This window comes from Lotus japonicus, chromosome 1, assembly GCF_012489685.1.
Source record: "Lotus japonicus ecotype B-129 chromosome 1, LjGifu_v1.2".
In the NCBI taxonomy this organism is placed as follows: Eukaryota; Viridiplantae; Streptophyta; class Magnoliopsida; order Fabales; family Fabaceae; genus Lotus; species Lotus japonicus.
Window position 1 is genome coordinate 62,035,006 of NC_080041.1, and position 22,305 is coordinate 62,057,310.

At 40.2% G+C, this 22,305-nt stretch overlaps 3 protein-coding genes across 3 annotated transcripts in view; 1 reads left to right on the forward strand and 2 right to left on the reverse strand.

Moving 5' to 3' along the window:
* Positions 1 to 14,689, forward strand: part of LOC130736606 (flavonol synthase/flavanone 3-hydroxylase-like) — a 34,850-nt gene extending 20,161 nt beyond the window's left edge. Inside the window, exons 4-6 of the mRNA XM_057588420.1 lie at positions 6,845 to 7,311; positions 8,462 to 8,789; positions 14,117 to 14,689. Of these exons, the coding sequence (XP_057444403.1) occupies positions 6,854 to 7,311; positions 8,462 to 8,789; positions 14,117 to 14,329 (999 nt within the window). The 5' untranslated portion in view covers positions 6,845 to 6,853 and the 3' untranslated portion in view covers positions 14,330 to 14,689. The remainder of the gene's footprint in view (positions 1 to 6,844; positions 7,312 to 8,461; positions 8,790 to 14,116) is intronic.
* Positions 14,690 to 14,802: 113 nt separating this feature from the next.
* On the reverse strand, positions 14,803 to 17,816 carry LOC130736600 (G-type lectin S-receptor-like serine/threonine-protein kinase At5g35370). The gene has a single exon (XM_057588416.1). It carries the CDS (start codon positions 17,539 to 17,541, stop codon positions 14,938 to 14,940), a length of 2,604 nt encoding a protein of 867 aa, XP_057444399.1. The 5' UTR covers positions 17,542 to 17,816; the 3' UTR covers positions 14,803 to 14,937.
* A 3,276-nt stretch (positions 17,817 to 21,092) lies between these two features.
* On the reverse strand, positions 21,093 to 22,302 carry LOC130731958 (uncharacterized). The gene is made up of 2 exons (XM_057584111.1): positions 21,721 to 22,302; positions 21,093 to 21,472 (listed from the first exon to the last, which is right to left on the reverse strand). The coding sequence occupies exons 1-2, from the start codon at positions 22,286 to 22,288 to the stop codon at positions 21,447 to 21,449; spliced, it is 594 nt and encodes a 197-aa protein (XP_057440094.1). The 5' UTR covers positions 22,289 to 22,302; the 3' UTR covers positions 21,093 to 21,446.
* Positions 22,303 to 22,305: the final 3 nt, after the last annotated feature.

Genomic DNA, 22,305 nt, shown 5'->3' on the forward strand with positions numbered 1-22,305 from the left:
TGTTATCATCAAAACATAGAGTTGTACCACATGACCAAATCTTGATCTTACAAAACTCATGGATTCCACCACTACTACAAGCAAATATCAATACAGTGCAAGACCACCTATCTTTGATGGTCAGAGATTTGATTTCTGGAAAGACAGAATCAAAAGCTTCTTTCTTGGCTTTGATCCTGATCTTTGGGATTTTGTTGTTGATGGCTGGCAGGTGCTGGGGGGGGATTGTTGGGTCCAGGTGGGCCAGCATCCTGCCTGCAGGTAGCATTCGAAACGGGGCGCTGTCTGCTACGCTATAAGAAATAACGTTGCGCCCTCACTAACACCAATTGGTTTTGGCGTAGTGGTAAGCGCGTGATCCTACAAGAAGGGGGGGGGGTTGAAGATCTCTGACCATCACAGAGCGCAAGTTCTGATTCTGACACCAGAAGATATATTCGTCAGAAGATCAGAGGATCAGAGGATCTGAAGATCAGAGGATCTGAAGATCAGAAGATCAGAGGATCAGAGGACTGATCCTCTGATCTTCTGACGAATATATCTTCTGGTGTCAGAATCAGAACCTGTTTATCAAAACACTCAAGACAAACATTAGAGTATCATAGTTGTTCATCCATAAATAAATACTTGTTATCATCAAAACATAGAGTTGTACCACATGACCAAATCTTGATCTTACAATCTCCCCCTTTTTGATGATGACAAAACCATGTATTTTGATGAACAACTCTAAACAATTAAACTGAATACACTCAGAGTATAAGGTATCAGAGTTAAAACTTATCCTGATGTGTATAGTTTTTCTTGCTCCTTCTGAATCCAAGACTCGTGCTTGATTCTGAGCTAAGCTCCCCCTGAATCTAATACTTAATATCAACGTTAGTAATATCTAGATTCTGAGCTAAATAATATAGGAGTTGTCAAGATACTATAAGTTCTCCCCCTTTTTGTCATAAGCAAAAAGAATGAAGGTGGAAAAAAATAGTAAGAGCATAAGACGAAATACTCCCCCTCAGAAGGAATACCAAGGGATACTTGACTGCTGATTAGTGTATCTTCTGATGAGAGCAGAAGTGTGGTTCTGGTGACATCTCCATTCTGGACAGAATTTCATCTTTAGATACTTCAGAATGAGAAGCTAGGAACCTCTTGAGGGTGTGAAAAACGACTAGAAGGGGGGGTTGAATAGCGTTTTCAATATAAAAACTTTCCCCTTAAGATTTAAAGTAAATCTTTTCGGTTTCTCTACGATAGATGGTGCAGCGGATAAAGATAGAGAGAAGAGAGAAGCACACAAGTATTTTATCCTGGTTCACTTGATAAATCCCTCAAGCTAATCCAGTCCACCCGTTAAGGTGATTTCTTCCTTCTTAGAATGAAGGCAATCCACTAATCAGATAATTGTTACAACTGCACTTGAAACCTACAAGTGACTAACAATACACTGACTTAGCTCACACTAAGATTCACTCTCTTAGTCTTCTCTAGGATCCGATCAACCTTGATCTCCTAAAGGAATCACCACTAAGATTCACTCTCTTAGTCTTCTTAAGGATACTGACCTACCCGGTCCCTTAAGGAAAATCAAACAACTGTTTGAGGTTGGTGTTTACAAAGGTTTGCTTCTAAATAAGCTGAGTGTAAACTAAATAAGAACAGATGAAGAAAGTAGAAGCTTGAATCTTTTCTTGTATTGCAGCTCTTGATCTCTCTCTATTTGCTTTCTTCTTTTCTTCAGCCTTTTATAGTCCAAGGTGCAAAGGATATTTCTGTTGAGAGAATATGACCGTTGGAGGGCATTTCTGGAACTTCCAGAACCTGCTGTGGCTGAACCTTGGTAGGTAGGCTTTTCAGAATAGTACACTGCTCTTGTACTTCTTGATAGAGACATTTGCCTTTAACCAATGACTTCTGATCAGAGGAATGCTTCGTGTTGGAACTTGTGAAGCTTGGTGATCAGAGTCAGAGGGAAGCTTGGATCCTCTGACCTTCGTAACTTCTGCTTCTGGACCTTCAGAGCTTCTGGACCTTCAGAGCCTCTGGTCCCTCAGAGCTTCTGGTCTTCAGATCTTCTGATCCTCAGATCTTCTGATCCTCTGATCCTCAGATCCTCTGATCTTCAGATCCTCTGATCTTCAGATCCTCTGATCCTCTGATCTTCTGATCTTCAGATCCTCTGATCTTCAGATCCTCTGATCCTCTGATCTTCTGACGAATATATCTTCTGGTGTCAGAATCAGAACCTGTTTGTCAAAACACTCAAGACAAACATTAGAGTATCATAGTTGTTCATCCATAAATAAATACTTGTTATCATCAAAACATAGAGTTGTACCACATGACCAAATCTTGATCTTACAATCTCCCCCTTTTTGATGATGACAAAACCATGTATTTTGATGAAAAACTCTAAACAATTAAACTGAATACACTCAGAGTATAAGGTATCAGAGTTAAAACTTATCCTGATGTGTATAGTTTTTCTTGCTCCTTCTGAATCCAAGACTCGTGCTTGATTCTGAGCTAAGCTCCCCCTGAATCTAATACTTAATATCAACGTTAGTAATATCTAGATTCTGAGCTAAATAATATAGGAGTTGTCAAGATACTATAAGTTCTCCCCCTTTTTGTCATAAGCAAAAAGAATGAAGGTGGAAAAAAATAGTAAGAGCATAAGACGAAATACTCCCCCTCAGAAGGAATACCAAGGGATACTTGACTGCTGATTAGTGTATCTTCTGATGAGAGCAGAAGTGTGGTTCTGGTGACATCTCCATTCTGGACAGAATTTCATCTTTAGATACTTCAGAATGAGAAGCTAGGAACCTACTCTTCTTCTGATGACGCAAGTCAGAAGTTGTAGTAGCATCTTCTGATGTTGTTGCTTCTGGTTCGACAAGTTCTGAGTCTTTGTTTCTTTCTGAAACGGTCATGCTCATCTCTGCAAGCTTTTTCAGCTAGCTTTGACTTGACCAAATCTTACTCTACTGATGCGTCCAAGATTAACTTCACCTTCAGGTTCAAGTTTTGGATCTTGGGACATATGCCTTTCTCCCGTCATGTGTTGCCTGCATCCACTGTCCTGGTTCCATGGTTGGAGTTTCGATGGACCTATTGAAGATATCTGCAACATATATAATCTTATCCCCAGGTACCCACTTTCTGGGTCCTTTCTTGTTAGTTAGCCCAGAAGTTCTGACAACTTTGGGTCTTTCAACAGGATAATATAAAGGAATTTTTGCATGATATTTAGTCATAGAGAAAGATCCCTTTTTAAGAGGGTTTTTAGCAACTTTAGCAGGTACAGGATTAGGCAATATGGTACCAGAGGGAACAAAGCATTCATATAAAGATTTAGCTTTAGACACAGAGGGCTCATTTCTAATTGGTTTAGAATAGCCAATGCCATGCATTCCATTTCTGCTTACGCCATAGATCATTGAAGCCATTAAGCTTCTATCCACGCTTTTAGCTAGGAATCTTTGAAAAGACTTTTCATACTTAGATTCATTTCTACAATCAGAGGCATCACATGCAACAATTTCTTCTAACTTAGCAATCTGGTTCTTAAGCACAGAGTTAGAATTGATCAAAGCATGATTATCATTTTTCAGATCAGAAATAATTTTCTCATGTTCAGAAGGAGTCTTGGAAACAGCAGATAAGTTCTTTTTCAACTTTTTATGCTTAGACAATAAAGAGTTATACTTATCCATGATATCAGACAAAGTATGTTTCAGTTCAGAGGTAGAGAAAGAAGAGAATACCTCATTTTCATCGTCTGAGTTAGGATCTCCTTCTGATTCTGAGTCAGAGTCAACAGCTTCCTTTGACTCTGCTCCTTTGTCTTTGACAATGGCCATGAGTCCTTGGACTTCACCATCAGAGTCAACATCCTCTGACTCTGATTCATCAAAAGTCACCATCAGACTCTTCTTGGTCTTGAAGTGCTTCTTTGGCCTTTTGTCCTTTGATGAACCTTTGTATTTGCTCTGCCTGTGCTTCCAGATGCAGTTGAGCTTTCTGGATATCAGAGTCAGCTCATCTTCATCAGAATCTTCAGAGGCTTCTTCAGATTCTTCTCCTTCTGCTTGGAGAGCCTTAGCCTTTTCAGATTTGGATTTCATGGCTATAGACTTCTTCTTCTGATCCTGATGTTCAGCACGCTTTAGTTCATGACACTTCAGTATGCTTATGAGTTCTTCCAAACTCATCTGCTCAACATCTCTAGTTAGCTCCAAGGAAGTTATCAAAGGCATCCAGCTTTCAGGAAGACCTCTAAGGATCTTCATGACATGATCCACAGTGGTGTAGCTATTGCTGAGGGGTCTTATTCCAGCAATAATCAACTGGAATCTGGAAAACATATCCTCAATGGATTCGTCAGGTTCCATTTGGAAGGATTCATATTTCTGGATCAAAGACAGTGCCTTTGATTCTTTCACTTTCTTGTTTCCTTCATGTGTCATCTTTAAGGAATCAAGGATACACTTAGCGGAATCACGATCAGTGATTTTCTCATATTCTTCATATGAAATGGCACTTTGCAGAATAGCTCTTGATCGGTGATGATCTCTGAATTCCTTCTTTTGATCTTCACTCATCTTCTTCCTTGGGATCTTTACACCATGTACATCAACAGGAGGGGTGTAGCCATCAACAAAATCCCAAAGATCAGGATCAAAGCCAAGAAAGAAGCTTTTGATTCTGTCTTTCCAGAAATCAAATCTCTGACCATCAAAGATAGGTGGTCTTGCACTGTATTGATATTTGCTTGTAGTAGTGGTGGAATCCATGAGTTTTTCACACCTTCAATTGGTATCAGAGCGCAAGTTCTGATTACCACACTTAGTTCTGATTCTGACACCAGAAGATATATTCGTCAGAAGATCAGAGGATCAGAGGATCTGAAGATCAGCGGATCTGAAGATCAGAAGATCAGAGGATTTTGTTAGAAGGGGGGGTTGAATAGAAGGGGGGGTTGAAAACGCTATTCAACCCCCCCTTCTTGTAGGATCACGCGCTTACCACTACGCCAAAACCAATTGGTGTTAGTGAGGGCGCAACGTTATTTCTTATAGCGTAGCAGACAACGCCCCGTTTCGAATGCTACCTGCAGGCAGGATGCTGGCCCACCTGGACCCAACAATCCCCCCCCCCAGCACCTGCCAGCCAAACTAGCTGCACAGCATGCCTTCCGTGGGATTCGAACACGGGACCTAGCTCTGATACCACTTGTAGGATCACGCGCTTACCACTACGCCAAAACCAATTGGTGTTAGTGAGGGCGCAACGTTATTTCTTATAGCGTAGCAGACAGCGCCCCGTTTCGAATGCTACCTGCAGGCAGGATGCTGGCCCACCTGGACCCAACAATCATCGTTTTTCACTCCTTCAAACAATTCTACCATTTTATTTTACTCCCTAGTCCCCTTACATTATGACTGATTAAAATCATTGACAACCTACATCACCCCTCTCATTTCTGTTGCTTCCAGCAGTCACCTTCTCTTGGTCTCTTTCTTCCATTTGAACTAGTCTCAGCACTGCATTCTCTTCCCCTCCATTCAAGGTAACTCCTAACTCTTTTCCCAGTTCCAGAATTGAACGCGCCTCCCGGTCAATATTTTTGACCCAGAACCGCCTATTACAACAACCAATTCCAGAATCAGACAAGGAATTAGAGATGGATTGGGCCAGAGTTCGTACCTGCCGTCGACGTTTAACCGCCGCCAGGCTTTTCATTCTCAAACCAGCTTTATTCACCGCCACAGTGCCTTCGCCCAAGCTTTCCGTCACACTCTGCTGGTTAGAAACTTCAATACCTTTTGCTCTAATGTCGCCCTCGCCAACTTGATTGGCAACCCTCCTCCTCGCTCCTCCAATTGCAATCGCGACGGACTTGTCTTCCACATGCCCCATTGCGGTTCGCACTTCCTCTGGTGTTTCAGAGATAACAGTCTCAAATTGGGGCGAAGGTAAAGTTGTTTGTAATTTTTTATATGTGCCAAACGCAGTGTTTCATCAGGTTCTAGGGGTCCACCTGAGCACGGGAGGAAATCAGAATGAAGGGGTAAGCGATGTCTTGCCGCGATCCTGGTTGCAAAATCATACAATTTGATATATGAGGGACTAAAAATATAATTAAGCCAAATTTTACTATTAATAATGTAAAGTTGGACGTGCATTTTGTCTAGTTAAAGTTTTAAAAGTAACCTAAGAAGTAAAATAGTGTGATTCTCATTAAATAATTAAAACTTACATTTATCATCTAAAATATTTACTTGGGATATTATAACTGAAAACAGTTTTTTTTTTTAGATAAGCAAAATTGTATTAATTGGGAGTACAAGGGGTACTCAACCCATAATACATCAAGAAACAACAAAACAACCAAAATAAAAACAATAGCCCAAAACAGTTTATATATTATGAAAAATATAATTAATCATCCGTTTTTATTGCAGTACGTTACTTTAAAACTTATGTAGCATAATTATGCAGTCAGTTTTCATATATCATCTATTTATTTTGTTGCTAAATAAATAAACTGATAAGGTTTGTAGAGAGACATCCAAATTAGTAATGAATGGTAGATGGTTAGCTAAATGGTAAATATACCGCCCAGATGTAATTGAATGAACGGTAAATGGTTGATTATCGCGTACAAATATGGCTAGAATGGTAGAAAAAATGTTATAAGGATTATATGAGGCATATGGTTCAGGTTCAATATTATTTGGTTGATCGATAGGTGCTGGATGCATTGAATGTTTTATAAATATCAAAGTTCGTCTATATATATATATAGTGTCTGAAATTATAATCACACAACATCAATTAGTAAGACACAATGGAAGTGGAGCGAATACAAACCTTAGCGCTTAACCACCAGCTGAAAGAGCTTCCACCACAGTTCATTCGCCCCGCTAACGAACGGCCAGAAAATACAAAAGCTGTGAAGGATGTCACATTACCTGTTATATCTTTGTCTCTGCCACACCATGTTTTGGTGAAGAAGGTTACGGAAGCTGCATCCGAGTGGGGATTTTTTATCATTACCGACCATGGTATGTCGCCGACACTCATCCAACGTTTGCAAGAGGTGGGTCAAGCGTTCTTTGCTCGTCCTCAGGAGGAGAAAGAGGCATATGCGAATGACCCCTCCAAGGGTAACTTTGATGGGTATGGCACCAAGATGACCAAGAACCTTGAAGAAAAGGTTGAGTGGGTGGACTACTATTTTCACGTCATGAGTCCTCCTTCTAAGGTCAACTATGACATGTGGCCCAAAAGCCCTCCTTCCTACAGGTTCGTGCTTATGTTAATTATCCATGTTCATGGTAAATAATTATATCTAGTTTTTGTATTAATTCCTTGTTGGCTTAAATCTCATTAGAATCTACCCTAAAATTCAGAAACTGCTCAAGCATCAACTTCTCCCTAGAATAAATTTAAACTTTTGAATCAATTGTGGAACAGTTCCTTGAAATTAACTTGCATTGTTTTTTTAACAATCATACAAAAATATAGTAGAAATTAACTCTTCATTAATTATTATATAGTATTATTATGGCATAAGATGTAGATTTCTTATATAGAGCCATTATACAATGGCTAAACCACTCCATTTACGTATTTATTTAGGGTTCCATCAGTTTTAAAGTTTGTGACAATAAATTTAATAGAATTAAACTTGAATAAATGAATTATGTTTGAAAATAAGAGGTAAAAGAGGTTTAAAGGAAAAGAATGTTATTTGGCAAGACAAAAAATTAAATTACTTTTAAAGATAAAGTTATAAAAATGGATATAAAATGATGAAAGTTCCTGTAATGTACTACTTAAATTTGCATCATGTTTATTTTTCTGTTTTAGATAATTTAAATAGTGATATTAAATAATTTACATATTTAATAACCAGTGTATTGCATTGCTTTAAGACTGTGTTGCGGTTTGCACTTTTTTCATTTTAGCCAACCATGATTTCCAGCAAAACATTTGATTTGTTGAAACATTTTCTTGCTTCTTTCGTTTCATAACACTAAACATTGCTCTTATAAACAGGGCGGTCCAACACTAAAGGAGGCTTAAAACAAACTTTAAAGTGATGCCTTATTACCTAAATGAATGCTAAAGTAAACTTTATTTTTGGAGGCCTTTTTTGCTTCGTAAAAAAAAATTTTGGGGGTCTTTTTACTTAGTAAAAAGAAAAGAAAAAATTGAGGCCTAAAGCCTTTGCTTGGGTGGCTTTACCCTTGGGCCGGCCCTGCTTATAAAAAAAGTCATGGTATGTAGTTCTTAAAAAATGGTCCATATTAGGTTAAACCAGACTTGGACCTAAAACATCGGAACGCAGTCAATCTCAGGTCTAAATTTTTTTCAAACCTAACATATTTCCGTTTCTACTTACAAGGTTAAGGAAAAAAAAAAATTGCTTACAATATTTCGTATGTGATAGGAAGGTAACACAAGAATACAATAAGGAGATATTAAGGACAACTGAAAAGATTTTGGAGCTCTTATCTGAAGGGCTGTCACTGGAAAGGAAGGTTTTAAAGTCTTGCTTGGGAGATAAGGAAATAGAACTAGAAATGAAGATAAATATGTATCCACCATGCCCACAGCCTGAATTGGCATTGGGAGTTGAACCCCACACTGACATGAGTGCCCTTACCTTACTTGTTCCGAACATTGTTCCCGGCCTCCAAGTTTGGAATGGAAATAACTGGGTTGAAGTCAATTACTTGGAAAATGCACTCTTTGTGCACATTGGTGATCAACTTGAGGTAAAGTCATGTCTTATTTTGATAGATTATATAATCCTTAATTATGTTCCTATTTTCATAACTAGTTGGTTTTTTTTGGCTGTTTTGGTTTTTGGGTTTGTTGTAGATTGTGACTTGTTGGGGTTTTGTATTTTATGATTTTTTTAATATTATTGGAATTATTGTAATTTAAATTAGCAACTTGACTCACAAGTCAAGTCAGTTAGAGTTTGTTAGTTTGTTAGCAGTTAGTTACAGTTAGTTAGAGTTTGTTAGAGTTCAGTTAGTTAGTTTTTCTTTATCTTTCACTGATTAGGAACTTGTATAAAAACTGTAATCTTCAAGCATTGAATCTAAGAAGAATCATTCAATCAATTCATTGTTTCTAACATGGTATCATGAGCTTTTAGCTTCCGCTTTCTCTCTTCGTCTCTGATTTTCTCGGGAAAATTCCTTTTCTGTTGGAATTTTCTTGGTGACGGTTACCTATCTTTTTTTTTTTTTTTTCTTTTCTTCTCAGACATTTTCTCGAACACTTTCTTGGCATTCTCTTAGCTATTGTTTCTACTTTCTCAGATATTTTCTCAAGCTTCTTCTACTTTCTCAGAGATTTTCTCGAGCACTTTCTCGGCATTCTCTTTGCCGTTTCTTCACTTCTCTTCACTAATTCTTCTGCATAAAGCTTTGAAGCTTCTTCTACCTTCAACAATGGCTCCGATTACTCGAGCAAATTTGACAGACTCGACTCACGATTACTACATTCATCCAAACGAAAATCCCTCACTTGTTCTCGTTTCTCCAGTTCTTGATGGGAGCAATTACCATGGCTGGGCTCGTGCAATGGCGATGTCATTGCAGATGAAGAATAAGTTTGGTTTCGCTGATGGTTCGATTGCAAAGCTCTCCGATGATGATCCTATGCTTTCAGCTTGGAAGCGCTGCAATAATCTTGTGCTTTCGTGGATTAATCATTCGGTTTCTCCAGAGATAGCAACTAGCATCATCTGGATTGACACAGCTTCTGGAGCTTGGCAAGATCTGAAAGATCGTTTCTCGCAGGGAGATTCGGTAAGAATTTCTCACCTGCATCATGAATTGTATTCTCTAAATCAAGGTGATTTGTCTATTACTGCTTACTACACCAAGATGAAGATTCTGTGGGATGAACTATGCAATTATCGGCCAATTCCTGTTTGTGTTTCCCCTCATGCGTGCTGTTGTGAGGCTGTGAAAATCTTCAAGCAATATAGGGAAAATGATTGTGTGCTGTGTTTCCTTAGAGGTTTGAATGATAATTTTGCTGCTGCTAGATCTCAGATTTTGTTGATGGAACCTTTGCCAACTTTGTCTAAGATTTTCTCTATGATAATACAACAAGAAAGACACTTAGGCATTGGAGTACTTCCTGAGCCAGCAGCTATGGCAGTTCATACTGGGAATACACAAGGCACATATTCTAATTCCAACAGGGGAAGGTCGAATTCTCAGTATTCTTCAAGTAAATCCAATGTGCAGAGGTTGTGCACACACTGTGGAAGGCAGAATCACACTGTTGAAACATGCTTCCTTAAGCATGGCTATCCTTCCAACTTTCCAAATGGTTATAAGCCAAAGAAGGCTTACATTACAACTTCAGGAGGTGATTCACATTCTTCTTCAGATCAAGATGAACCTCCTTCTTCAAGTCTTGAGCAGACAAGAGAGCAACTTCAAGGTTTACTGGCATTACTTCCTCAATCTAAGCCCACTACAGTTTCACAAGCCCCCAACCTTAAGCCTATTGCTGCTTCCAACCTTGTCAGTAGTCACAATGTTATTGCTAATAACATAGGTATGGTCAATTCTCAATGGATCATGGATTCAGGTGCCACTGATCACATTGCTTCTTCCTTATCTTTCTTTTCTTCTTACTAATCAATCAAACCTGTACCTGTATCTTTGCCTAATGGAGCTCATGCTATTGCAAACCATTTAGGGACAGTATTTCTTTCACCTACCCTGACTTTACATAATGTTCTCTATGTACCTGAATTTTCTGTCAATCTTGTTTCTATACACAAGCTTACCAAAGTACTAAATCACAAATTGATTTTCACTGATTCCTTGTGTTTGATTCAGGACAAGACCACTTTGAAGATGATTGGGAGAGCTGAGATCAAGGATGGGCTATACATCATGGAGCTTCCACCTATTACTAGTTTCAAACCACTTCATACTTTCCATTCTGTAAACATGAGTATTGTTTCTTCTTCTAATAAGTTGCCAAATATATGGCATCATAGGTTAGGACATCCATCTCAGCCTTGTTATATTTCTTTGCAACAAATGTACCCTGCTATTACTACTTCTCCATGTAAGAATTGTGATACTTGTCATTTTGCTAAACAAAAAAGATTATCTTTTTCTTTGAGCCATACTATTTCTGGAACTGTTTTGGAATTGTTGCATGTAGATATTTGGGGACCATACAGTGTTGCATCTATTACAGGAGCCAAATATTTCCTCACAATTGTAGATGATAAGTCTAGGTTTACTTGGATAAAATAATGAAAGCAAAATCAGAGGCTCGGGCTGCATTACAAACTTTTATCCTTTATGCACAGAGACAGTATGGATCTCTTGTTAAAATAGTGAGATCAGATAATGGGGTTGAATTTGCCATGACTGATTTTTATTCACAGCATGGAATTCAACACCAATTATCTTGTGTTGAAACTCCACAACAAAATGGTGTTGTGGAGAGAAAACATCAGCACATCCTGAATATTGCTAGGGCTCTTATGCTGCAATCTAACTTGACCCTTGAATTTTGGTCTTTTGCTGTGATTCATGCAGTATACTTAATGAATCTTTTACCAAGCAAGGTTTTATCTTACTCATCTCCTTTCATCATTTTGCATAACCTGAAACCAGACATTGAACACTTACGGGTTTTTGGTTCTTTATGTTATGCTACTTCCCTTACTGCACATAGAACAAAGTTTCAACCAAGAGCTAGGAAATGCATTGTTCTAGGACAGAAAGAAGGGGTCAAGGGATATCTTTTGTTTGATTTGAACACTAGAGAAGTTTTTCTTTCAAGAAATGTCATTTTTTATGAAAATGTTTTTCCTTTTCAAGCAACTGACACAGTATCACTATCTTCTTTGTTCCCTGTTCCCTCACTCCCTACTGATCTTAGTTCTTCCTCAGATGATTTCACTCCCCCACAGCCAGCTCAACTCGAGCCAGATACTACCATCATTTCTTCACCCTTTTCATCACCCTTGTTACCACAGCCACCAGCCTTGAGACATTCCACTAGACAAACACAAAAACCTTCTTATCTCCAAGATTATCATTGTAACATAGCTCATACTTCTTCTCAGGCCTCTTCCTCTTCAGGTGTCTCTTATCCTATTTCAGATTACATATCCTATCACACACTCTCACCATCACATAGAAGGTTTGCTTTAGCTGTTTCTCAGGAAGTTGAACCTCATACATATAATCAAGCAGTGAAGCATGAATGTTGGAGAAATGCCATGGACCTTGAAATTACTGCTCTAGAAAATACTCAGACTTGGGTTCTAACTGATTTACCACCTGGGAAACACCCTATTGGTTGCAAATGGGTTTTTAAGATCAAGAGACATGCAGATGGGAGCATTGAAAGGTACAAAGCTCGGTTAGTAGCCAAGGGTTACACTCAACAGCATGGTCTTGATTATTTTGAGACTTTTTCACCAGTGGTTAAGATGACCACAGTGAGATTAGTTCTTGCTATGGCAGCATCACATAACTGGCACTTGCAACAGCTGGATGTTAATAATGCATTTCTGCATGGACATTTAGATGAAGAGGTCTACATGTCTCTTCCACCAGGATATAAGCCAAGTCATTCTGGTCAAGTTTGTAAGTTGGTCAAGTCTCTATATGGGCTAAAGCAGGCTAGCAGACAGTGGAATTCCAAGCTTACATCCTCTTTGATCTCACTTGGTTACACACAATCCAAGTCAGATTATTCCTTGTTTGTTAAGCACACAGCCAACCACCTTACCATCTTGCTTGTCTATGTTGATGATATAGTATTGACTGGAGATGATCTTGAAGAAATACAACATGTCAAACATATTTTGGATCAACAATTCAAGATCAAAGACCTTGGAGCTCTCAAGTTTTTCCTTGGTATTGAAGTAGCAAGATCCAAGGAAGGTTTAGTCTTGTCACAAAGGAAATATGCCCTAGAGCTGATTGATGATGCAGGCCTGTTAGCAAGTCAACCAGTTGCTACTCCAATGACACCAGGAACCAAGTTTTCAGCTAGCTCGGGCCAACCTTGTTCAGACATTCTTGCTTATCGAAGGTTGATTGGTCGGCTACTCTATCTCACAAACACAAGACCTGATCTGTGTTTTGCTGTGAGCACTCTTAGTCAGTTCTTATCTAATCCTATGACAGAGCATCATGATGCTGCACTTAGAGTTCTTCGCTATATCAAACAACATCCTGGTCAGGGCTTATTCTTTTCTTCGACTTCAGCACATACACTTACAGCGTTTTGTGATTCTGATTGGGCATCATGTGTTGATACTCGAAGGTCAATCACAGGTTTCAACATCTTTTATGGTACTTCCTTAATTAGCTGGAAATCCAAGAAGCAAAGTACTATTTCCAGATCCTCATCTGAAGCTGAATATCGAGCAATAGCATCCACAACCTGTGAAATACAGTGGCTACTTTATCTGATGAAAGATTTACATCATCCTATGTTGTCTCCTGTAGCTCTTTACTGTGATAACTTGTCGGCCATTCATATAGCTCAGAACCCCACATTTCATGAGCGGACTAAGCATATAGAAATTGATTGCCACTTGGTTAGGGAGAAAATTCAACAAGGGATCATCAAACTCATGCCAATTCCAACTACTGCCCAACTTGCAGATCTGCATACTAAAGCACTTCATCCAACGCAGTTCAATCATCTTGTTTCCAAACTGAGTCTTAGAGACATATATGCCTCAATTTGAGGGAGGGTATTGGAATTATTGTAATTTAAATTAGCAACTTGACTCACAAGTCAAGTCAGTTAGAGTTTGTTAGTTTGTTAGCAGTTAGTTACAGTTAGTTAGAGTTTGTTAGAGTTCAGTTAGTTAGTTTTTCTTTATCTTTCACTGATTAGGAACTTGTATAAAAACTGTAATCTTCAAGCATTGAATCTAAGAAGAATCATTCAATCAATTCATTGTTTCTAACAAATATCATGCTTATATCAGTAAATACCTATTTTGCTTTCATAATAAAATAAAATAACAATTATCATCATCATCTGTAATAAAACTTGTATTTACGATAATTATTTTTAACAGGTGATGAGTAATGGGAAGTACAAGAGTGTTCTGCATAGAAGCTTGGTGAACAAGGAGCATACACGGATGTCATGGGCTGTATTCGTTGTGCCACCACATGATGCGGTTATCGGGCCCCTTCCTCAACTCATCAATGATCAAAATCCTCCCAAGTTTTCAACAAAAACCTATGCTGAGTACCGCTATCGCAAATTCAATAAGCTTCCACAATAGGATTCAAAAACTGCCTTGTTTTTCTTACACCATGTATTATTTATGGGATGTATCCCTTAAAATTTTATAATAGCTACTCATTTTAATTACCTCTGTGATGCACGAGAATTTTATGTTGTTTGAATAATGAAATATTCATTTTTAGAAATTATAATATATATTATGAAACTGTCAATATATGATTATATGATAAAATGTGGTGTGTGAAGTAGTTACTTGATTCTTATAAGAGTATTATAAAATGAACATTCAAATCAGATAAGGATCTTCGCTATCAAAACATGAAATGACATATTTTTTGGTCTAGGGTCTTAGGTATTTTCTGTACAGGCAAACAAGTGCGATCGGGAGCATCCACAACAAGATAAGATCAGCTCTCATAGTGTTTTTTTCTATGAAGACTCAAAATCGAAACTTTACTTATGAGAAATCAATACATGTATACCAAATGCTAAAAAAATAAACCCCAATAGTTGCTAATATTAATGTATACTCTAGCATACTTCAGCCTTGAATGATGTGGAATCATACATTTCATTTACAAGGTCCAAAATACATGTACTTGCATATCAACACAATAAATATCTGACAAGAAAAAACAGAGTTTCCTACCTTGGCCCTGAGATACTTTGTGAAGAGATATAAGAAAAACCATTTTGTAAACCTCTTCTTGCGTCCGTTGAATTACGTGCCTGTTGAGGCATCATAGAGCTACGGTCATTCTCTTCAGCTATCATGGAAGCCTCAGTAAACCTACGGCCATAAAAGCGAAGGAAATTCAAAGATTCTATCCTAGGCTGCGGCAATGGAGTTCCACCTTCCAACATGCCAACAACAGAAGTCATGCTTGGCCTCAGTGCCGGCTCTTCCTGAACACAGCACAAGGCAATGCGAACAAGTTTCTCCACCTCATTACATGTAACTCGTCCTTCAAGCCTTGGATCTGCTAACTCCAGGTAACTCCCTTGCTCATGCATCTCCAATGCAAGTAGTGGAAAATAAACCAATCCTGTTGTGGATGAGTTTGATGAATGGCCACCACTGTCATCCATGCTATGGCTTCTTGACTTGTAAGAACAATTTTTGCTTCCACTGACAAGTTCAAGCAGCACCATTCCAAAACTATAGACATCAGTCTTTTCTGAAATTGCTGAATTGGTAAGCCACTCTGGAGCAAGATAACCTCGCGTGCCTCTCATTGTTGTGAACAAGCCAGATTGTTCAGGACTAAGGAGTTTTGAGAGTCCAAAATCAGATATCTTAGCCTGAAATTGGTCTTGCAGAAGAATGTTTTCTGGTTTGATGTCACAATGAATGATCTTCTGCTCACATCCGCAGTGGAGGTAAGCGAGGCCGCGCGCTGTTCCAAGAGCTACTTCCAACCTCTCCAGCCACTCCAAAACAGGTCCACCACCAAAGAGGCTGCGATCCAAGGATCCACGATTCATGTACTCATAGACCAACATTCGGTGTCTCCCTTGAGCACAAAAGCCTCTCAGTCTCACCAAATTAACATGGTGAATATTTCCAATAATAGCAATCTCAGTGCAGAAATCCTTTTTCCCTTGCACACCAATGTTCATTATTTTCTTTACTGCCACAACAGTCTTATCAGGAAGCACACCGTTGTACACAGTACCAAAAGCACCTGCTCCAATTAGAGTCTTGAAATTATCAGTTGCCTCCTCAAGTTCTTCATATTCAAACCTTGTAGGTAAACCTGGAATGTAGAAGGCATCCATGTCCTCTGAAGAATGTGAGTTGAATTTTCCTAATATCACTTCTTCTTTCTTCGGCAATGTCACTCTTCTCCAAACGAGGAAGACTACGGCCGCAAAGAGAAATAACCCAGCAATAGGTAAAAGCACAGAAGCAGCCATAGGAAACCCCCCATTTTTAGAAGTTTGCTTATCATCAGTATCATCATTAGTAGTTTTTGTAGGTACCACATTAATTTTAATGAAACTCAACACGTCTGGTTCACCTTTATCACTTGACTGAATGGATCCCAATGCATTTTCAATCATGTAGCAAGAGCCAGATGAGTTCTTATAGAAAACTCCCAAGCAGGAACAGTTACTTGAACAAAGATTTTGACAGACAGTTAAATTCACTCCATCCAGAACTGGATCAGAGTAAATATTGCTAAAGTACTCTAGACCATACCCAATTTGTGAAAAGGAAACAACTGAGGAATTTGATTGACTATTATAATCAGTAGAACCACAAGCAAAGGGTAAAGAATTAGATCCATTGCTTGGTACACAACCAGCAGAATTACCTGAGTTTGCATGGAAATTTTGAGGACAAGAGCAAACAGGTGCAGAGGATACAGTGCTAAGAGTACATAAACCTGCCCTGCCACAAGCTAAAGGAGTTTCACAAGCACCACTTGGCCCTACAAACTCCTGTTTCCAGTTACCTCCTGAAAAGCTGCTAATTGTAAAATGGCCAGAGGAAGCCAATTTGGCAATTCTAAAATCAGTGAGGGGCAACCCCACTTGATATACAGGCACTGTTTCATCATGTCCAAACAGATAAAAACCTGTTCTGTTGATGGCCATGTGCTCCACCTCATCATTTGAATTCTTATAAGCATTTTTATCCAATGAAAGTTTCCAGTATGTTTGTCCATACCATTGCAATATTGCATCAGAGGCAGAAATTGTGAGATTGTAATGTCCTCTTGACAAGTCCGAATCGGATACCGCGCTTGACAACGAAGCTCCAACCGGCAAACGCTGTCCAATAACAACTGTGTCTGTTGGATCCTGGAAACTCTCCCAAAGGGAACCATTGGAGTGATCAAGCAAGACAAGGTTTCCCAACTCAGTGAGTGCAAGCTTATATACCAGTGACTTCACCGGCGGCGTTGACCATTTAGGATTTCCATTTTCATCAGCAATTGTAATCCCTTTGACAGTTAGATTCATTTGACCAGAACCTGAGATGGGAGCATCACGGTTTGCAGACCAAATGATTGTGTTGGAAGCAACATGGATGACACAAAGGTAGAAACTGGTTTGTTGACCACCAGGATTGAATATAGCAGCCTTGAATGTTTTATTGTGAGAAAACAAGAAGGTGCCGGTTTCACCAATGAATTCAAGATATGAAGCAGTGAAATTTAGATTGACGTAATCCGAAAAGGTTCGAGCAGAGATGGAAGTAGACAAGAGGAAAATATAAGAGAGTTGTATGATAAGTTTCATGGTGGAATTTGATGAAATGAAAAACTGAGACGAATAAGAAATGGATTTGGAATTGAGGAAGAGAGAAAAGGAAGAGGTGGAGGACTTGGTCCTGTTGTGTGCTCTCCATTTTCTCTTCTCCTATGCTCCTTCCTACCCATATCTGCGTTGACTATTGACAATGATCCCACCCTTCTCTCTCTAACAATCTGTTTCCAAATTCCTATTGATGACGAAGGTGACCATTATTGATTACACAAGATATGAATGCAAGAAAAAAAAAATTCAGTGACGCATAAGCTGCTTTTATTGATGTATTTGTATAATCTCAGTGATTAGTTGTCAAAAGTAATGACTCTGCCAATTCTTTCTCGGTATTCATACTATTCCCACAATCCTTTTCTCCTACTCAATTTTCATATCCCACAATCGACAATTATGAGATTAATCTCCCTCGAGGTACAGAGATTACATTAAGGGAGTAGTTCTTTCCTAACAAATCATTCTCCATACATACCGCTCAGGAATCGAACCCTGACTAAATGCTTTAGGAGTCCAACGATCTACCAGTTATGTTGCATCCTTTGTTCTTCTCCTCAAATTGTTAAACAAAGTAAAGCCGACTTTTTTTTTAATATGTAATGATTTCTGGGTCACCATGAGTAGTTATAATATTTTTTTCTGAAATAATGGCAGTTTCATGCATGATGCATAATTGCATATAAAATTATATATAACTCACATAAAACAAACCTATTTCATTCAACAATACTTCGTGGACTGTCTTGAGATAAGCATAAAATACAGCATGGAAAATTCAGGAGAACACTTTGAAAGAGAACATGTATCAAACAGCTTGTCTGCATTATAAAGTCAAGGCTGGGACATAAACAACGCACGATGGGTAATAAATGGGTCAGTTCTAAATTTGGCTAAAGAAATGTTTTTTTTTTCAATAGTTACTTGCCATATATATAAGTCTGGAATTGAAGGAGGCAATTAAATTTGAAAGAAATATTTTCCATGACCATTATTGATAATGAAATACCCTATATATACACCTTACCTAGTTGACTAACAATAAATATTAAACCCTAATTACAGGCGTAATTACAAAGAGAATAAATAATATCCTATTCTATCACACCCCCGCAGTCGAAGCGGGAGGTTCACCGACGCTGAGACTGGAACGAAAATCGTCAAAAAGAAGCCGAGGTAGGCCCTTGGTGAAAATGTCCGCAATCTGATGACGGGAAGGAACATGAAGGACGCGAGCCTGGTCACGCGCGACCTTTTCCCGAACAAAATGGATATCCATCTCAATATGTTTGGTACGCTGATGGTGCACTGGATTCCCAGAGAGGTAGATGGCACTAACATTGTCACAGTGGACCAATGTTGCCTGAGAGAGAGGAAAATGAAGCTCCAGAAGTAAATTGCGGATCCAGCAGGACTCGGAGACAACATTAGCAACACCGCGATATTCAGCTTCAGCACTAGAGCGAGAGAGAGTGGGTTTCCGCTTGGAGGACCAAGATATGAGATTGTCACCGAGGAAAACACAATAACCAGAAGTGGAGCGTCTGGTGTCAGGACAGCCCCCCCAGTCAGCATCAGTGTAAGAAACAAGCTTGTCAACCGGGGAGGGATACAAATGTAGCCCATAAGTCAATGTGCCACGAACATAGCGGAGAACCCGCTTGAGGGCAAGCATGTGCTCGGTGTGGGGTGCATGCATATGTAAGCAAACCTGCTGAACAGCATATGAAATGTCAGGACGAGTAAATGTGAGGTACTGTAGGGCACCAGCAAGGCTCCGATATAGGGAGGCATCCTCACAAGGAGTCCCAGAGGAAGAACTGAGCTTCTGCTTGGTGTCAACCGGTGTAGCAGAAGGGTTGCATGAGGCCATGCCGGCGCGAGCAATAATCTCAGTAGCATAAGTGCTCTGACTGAGGAAAAGGCCACCTGCATGTCTAGTGACAGCGATGCCAAGAAAGTAACTCAGAGGACCGAGATCCTTCATAGCAAACTCGGATGCAAGAAGTGCCATAAAGGATTTGCGGAGATCATGCGATGATGCAACCAGGATGATGTCATCAACATAGAGAAGTATGTAGGCAATATCAGAACCCTGCCGGAAGATGAAAAGAGAATGATCTGAAGTGCTGTGCCAGAATCCAATAGAGGAAACATAATCAGCAAATCGCTGATACCAAGCACGAGGCGCCTGTTTCAGACCATAAAGGGACTTCTTCAGACGGCAGACATAGTCCGGGTGGTGAGGGTCGCGGAAACCCAAAGGCTGATGCATGTAGACAGTCTCATGGAGATCACCATGCAGGAAAGCATTCTGGACATCCAACTGATGTATGGGCCAAGATCTGGAGAGAGCAATGCTGAGAACTGTCCGGATGGTAGCCGGTTTCACCACGGGGCTGAATGTCTCATCACAATCCACACCTGCAATCTGAGACCTGCCATCACCTACAAGACGAGCCTTATACCGCTCAAACAAACCATTAGACTTCTTTTTATGGCGAAAAATCCACATGCAACGAATAACATTAACATCACAAGGACGGGGAACCAACTCCCACGTAATATTTCTAATAAGAGCATTAAATTCAGACTGCATAGCGGACTTCCAATTTGGATCGGATAAGGCTTGTTTTGGGTTACGAGGCAAGGGTGAGATGGACGGGTCATCAATAGAGACCGAAAGACTAAAAGGCTTTTTAGGTTTGGAAATGCCGTGCATGCTACGGGTAGTCATGGTCCGTACGGGTGGTGCAGGAGGGACCGGAGGCAAGGGCAAAGGTGAGGGAGAAGCGGTAGGGGAGACGGGAGCCGATAAGGGAGGCGAAGAGTCAGTGGGACTCGATGGCTGGACCGGAGGGTCAGGAGGGCGGGAGGATACGGTTTGCCAATGGTGGATCAAGGAAGGAGGGAGGTCCTCGGTGAAACACTCATAAGAAGGGGCAGGAGTCAAGGATAGGTCAGCAAAGGGAAATCGGGTTTCATAAAAAATGACATGCCGCGATATTAAAATTTTTCTGTGTGACAAATCATAACATTTATAACCTCTGTGATTCATCGGATACCCTAGAAAAACACACGGAGTCGATCGTGGTTGCAATTTGTTTATTGTAGCGGAAGGAAATAGAGGAAAACATAGACAACCAAAGACACGTAAGTGGGAGTAGGAAGGGTCGCGATGATACAACAGCTGAGTAGGAGAATCATTCTGAAGAGTCTTGCGTGGCAAAATGTTCAGAAGATATGTTGCCATTTGAAGGGCATGATGCCAAAATGAAGGAGGAACTGACGAATGAGCGAGGAGGGTGCGGATCATGTTGTTAATGGTGCGAATTTTCCGTTCTGCTTTGCCGTTTTGAGAAGAAGTGTGAGGGCAAGAGAAGCGAAAAGTAAGGCCATTAGCATCACAATACCGATGAAAGGATTCATTGTCATATTCACGTCCATTATCACATTGAAGACATTTAATATTTGCTGAAAATTGTGTTGTAATAAGTGTAGCAAGAGTAGTAAACATTTCACAAACCTGAGATTTCTTGCTAATCGGAAACGTCCATAAAAAATCAGTGTGATCATCCAAAAACAAAACGTAATAACGATGACCAGCAGTACTTAAAACAGGAGACGTCCATAAATCACTATGCAAAATATCAAATGGTCTCAAAGTAATAGTTGCAGATGAACTAAAAGGCAACCGGACATGTTTGCCTAAAACACAAGAGTCACAAACAGAACTAGAACGCGAAGGTTCACAAAAAATAAGTTTATTATTCCTAAGATGGTTTAAAGCTGAGGAAGCTGGATGACCAAGTCGATTGTGCCAGACACTAGAAGCAAGACCAGCAAAGGGAGAGGAACGAGTGACTGGGTAGAGGTCGCCGAGGCTGTTACATCTCAGGAGAGGCATCCCCGTCTTGAAGTCAGACACCGAGAATCCAAATGGATCAAAAGAAACAGAAACATTATTGTCAGTGGTGAGTTGTCGCACAGAAATTAAGTTTTTAATAATTCGCGGAGTGTGCAAGACATGATTGAGTGCTAAAGGTTTGTGAGGGGTAGGAATAGAAGTGTATCCTGAACCCTGAATTGGAATGCCCTGACCACTACCAACTATCAGTTTCTGATTTAAATGACTTAAATTAGAATAAGACGTGATAGTACCTTGAGATGCCGCAGTATGGGACGAGGCGCCAGTGTCCATGTACCACGTGGTGTCTGGAGGAGTCAAGGACATGGTGTGCATGGCAGCAACGATATCAGTGGGTGCTGGAGAAGCAGTAGCGGTGTAGGCCTGAGGACGCGGACCTAAAACGCCGGGTTGCTGCGGAACACCCATGGGACGCGACCACTGAGATGTGGGGTAAGGACAAGGAGGCATGCCCCAAGGGGAAGGAGCCCAACCAGGGGGAGGAGCCCAACCCCATGGATTCCAGGATGCCTGCGGTGGTGGGCGCCAGGGTGGAGGAGATGCAGCAGAGGAACCAGAGGAGCCAGATGATCCAGGATAACGGGAGCCACCTTTCTTCCTAGGTTTACCAGAACCACCCTGATAATTGCGATTTTGCCCTGACCCATAACGATGGTTGGAGTGGCCCTGATCGCTGCGGTAGGTGGGGCGCTGCTGAGAGGAGTCAACGGAGGCCGGTGGACGGGAAGCAGAGGTGTGCAAAGCAGTCTGAGAGGCCGGACCTGACATCCTGGCGAGACCAGATTCCTCTAGAATCAACATGGAGCGGACCTTGAGGA

Bases quoted from the DNA above. Each gene is read 5' to 3' on its own strand.
- LOC130731958 (XM_057584111.1), bottom strand. From the start codon at position 22,288: ATGTTGATTCTAGAGGAATCTGGTCTCGCCAGGATGTCAGGTCCGGCC. The intron at 21,473-21,720 runs GTACTATCACGT...TCTGACTTCAAG, and splicing joins CCATACTGCGGCATCTCAAG to ACGGGGATGCCTCTCCTGAG.
- LOC130736600 (XM_057588416.1), bottom strand. From the start codon at position 17,541: ATGAAACTTATCATACAACTCTCTTATATTTTCCTCTTGTCTACTTCC.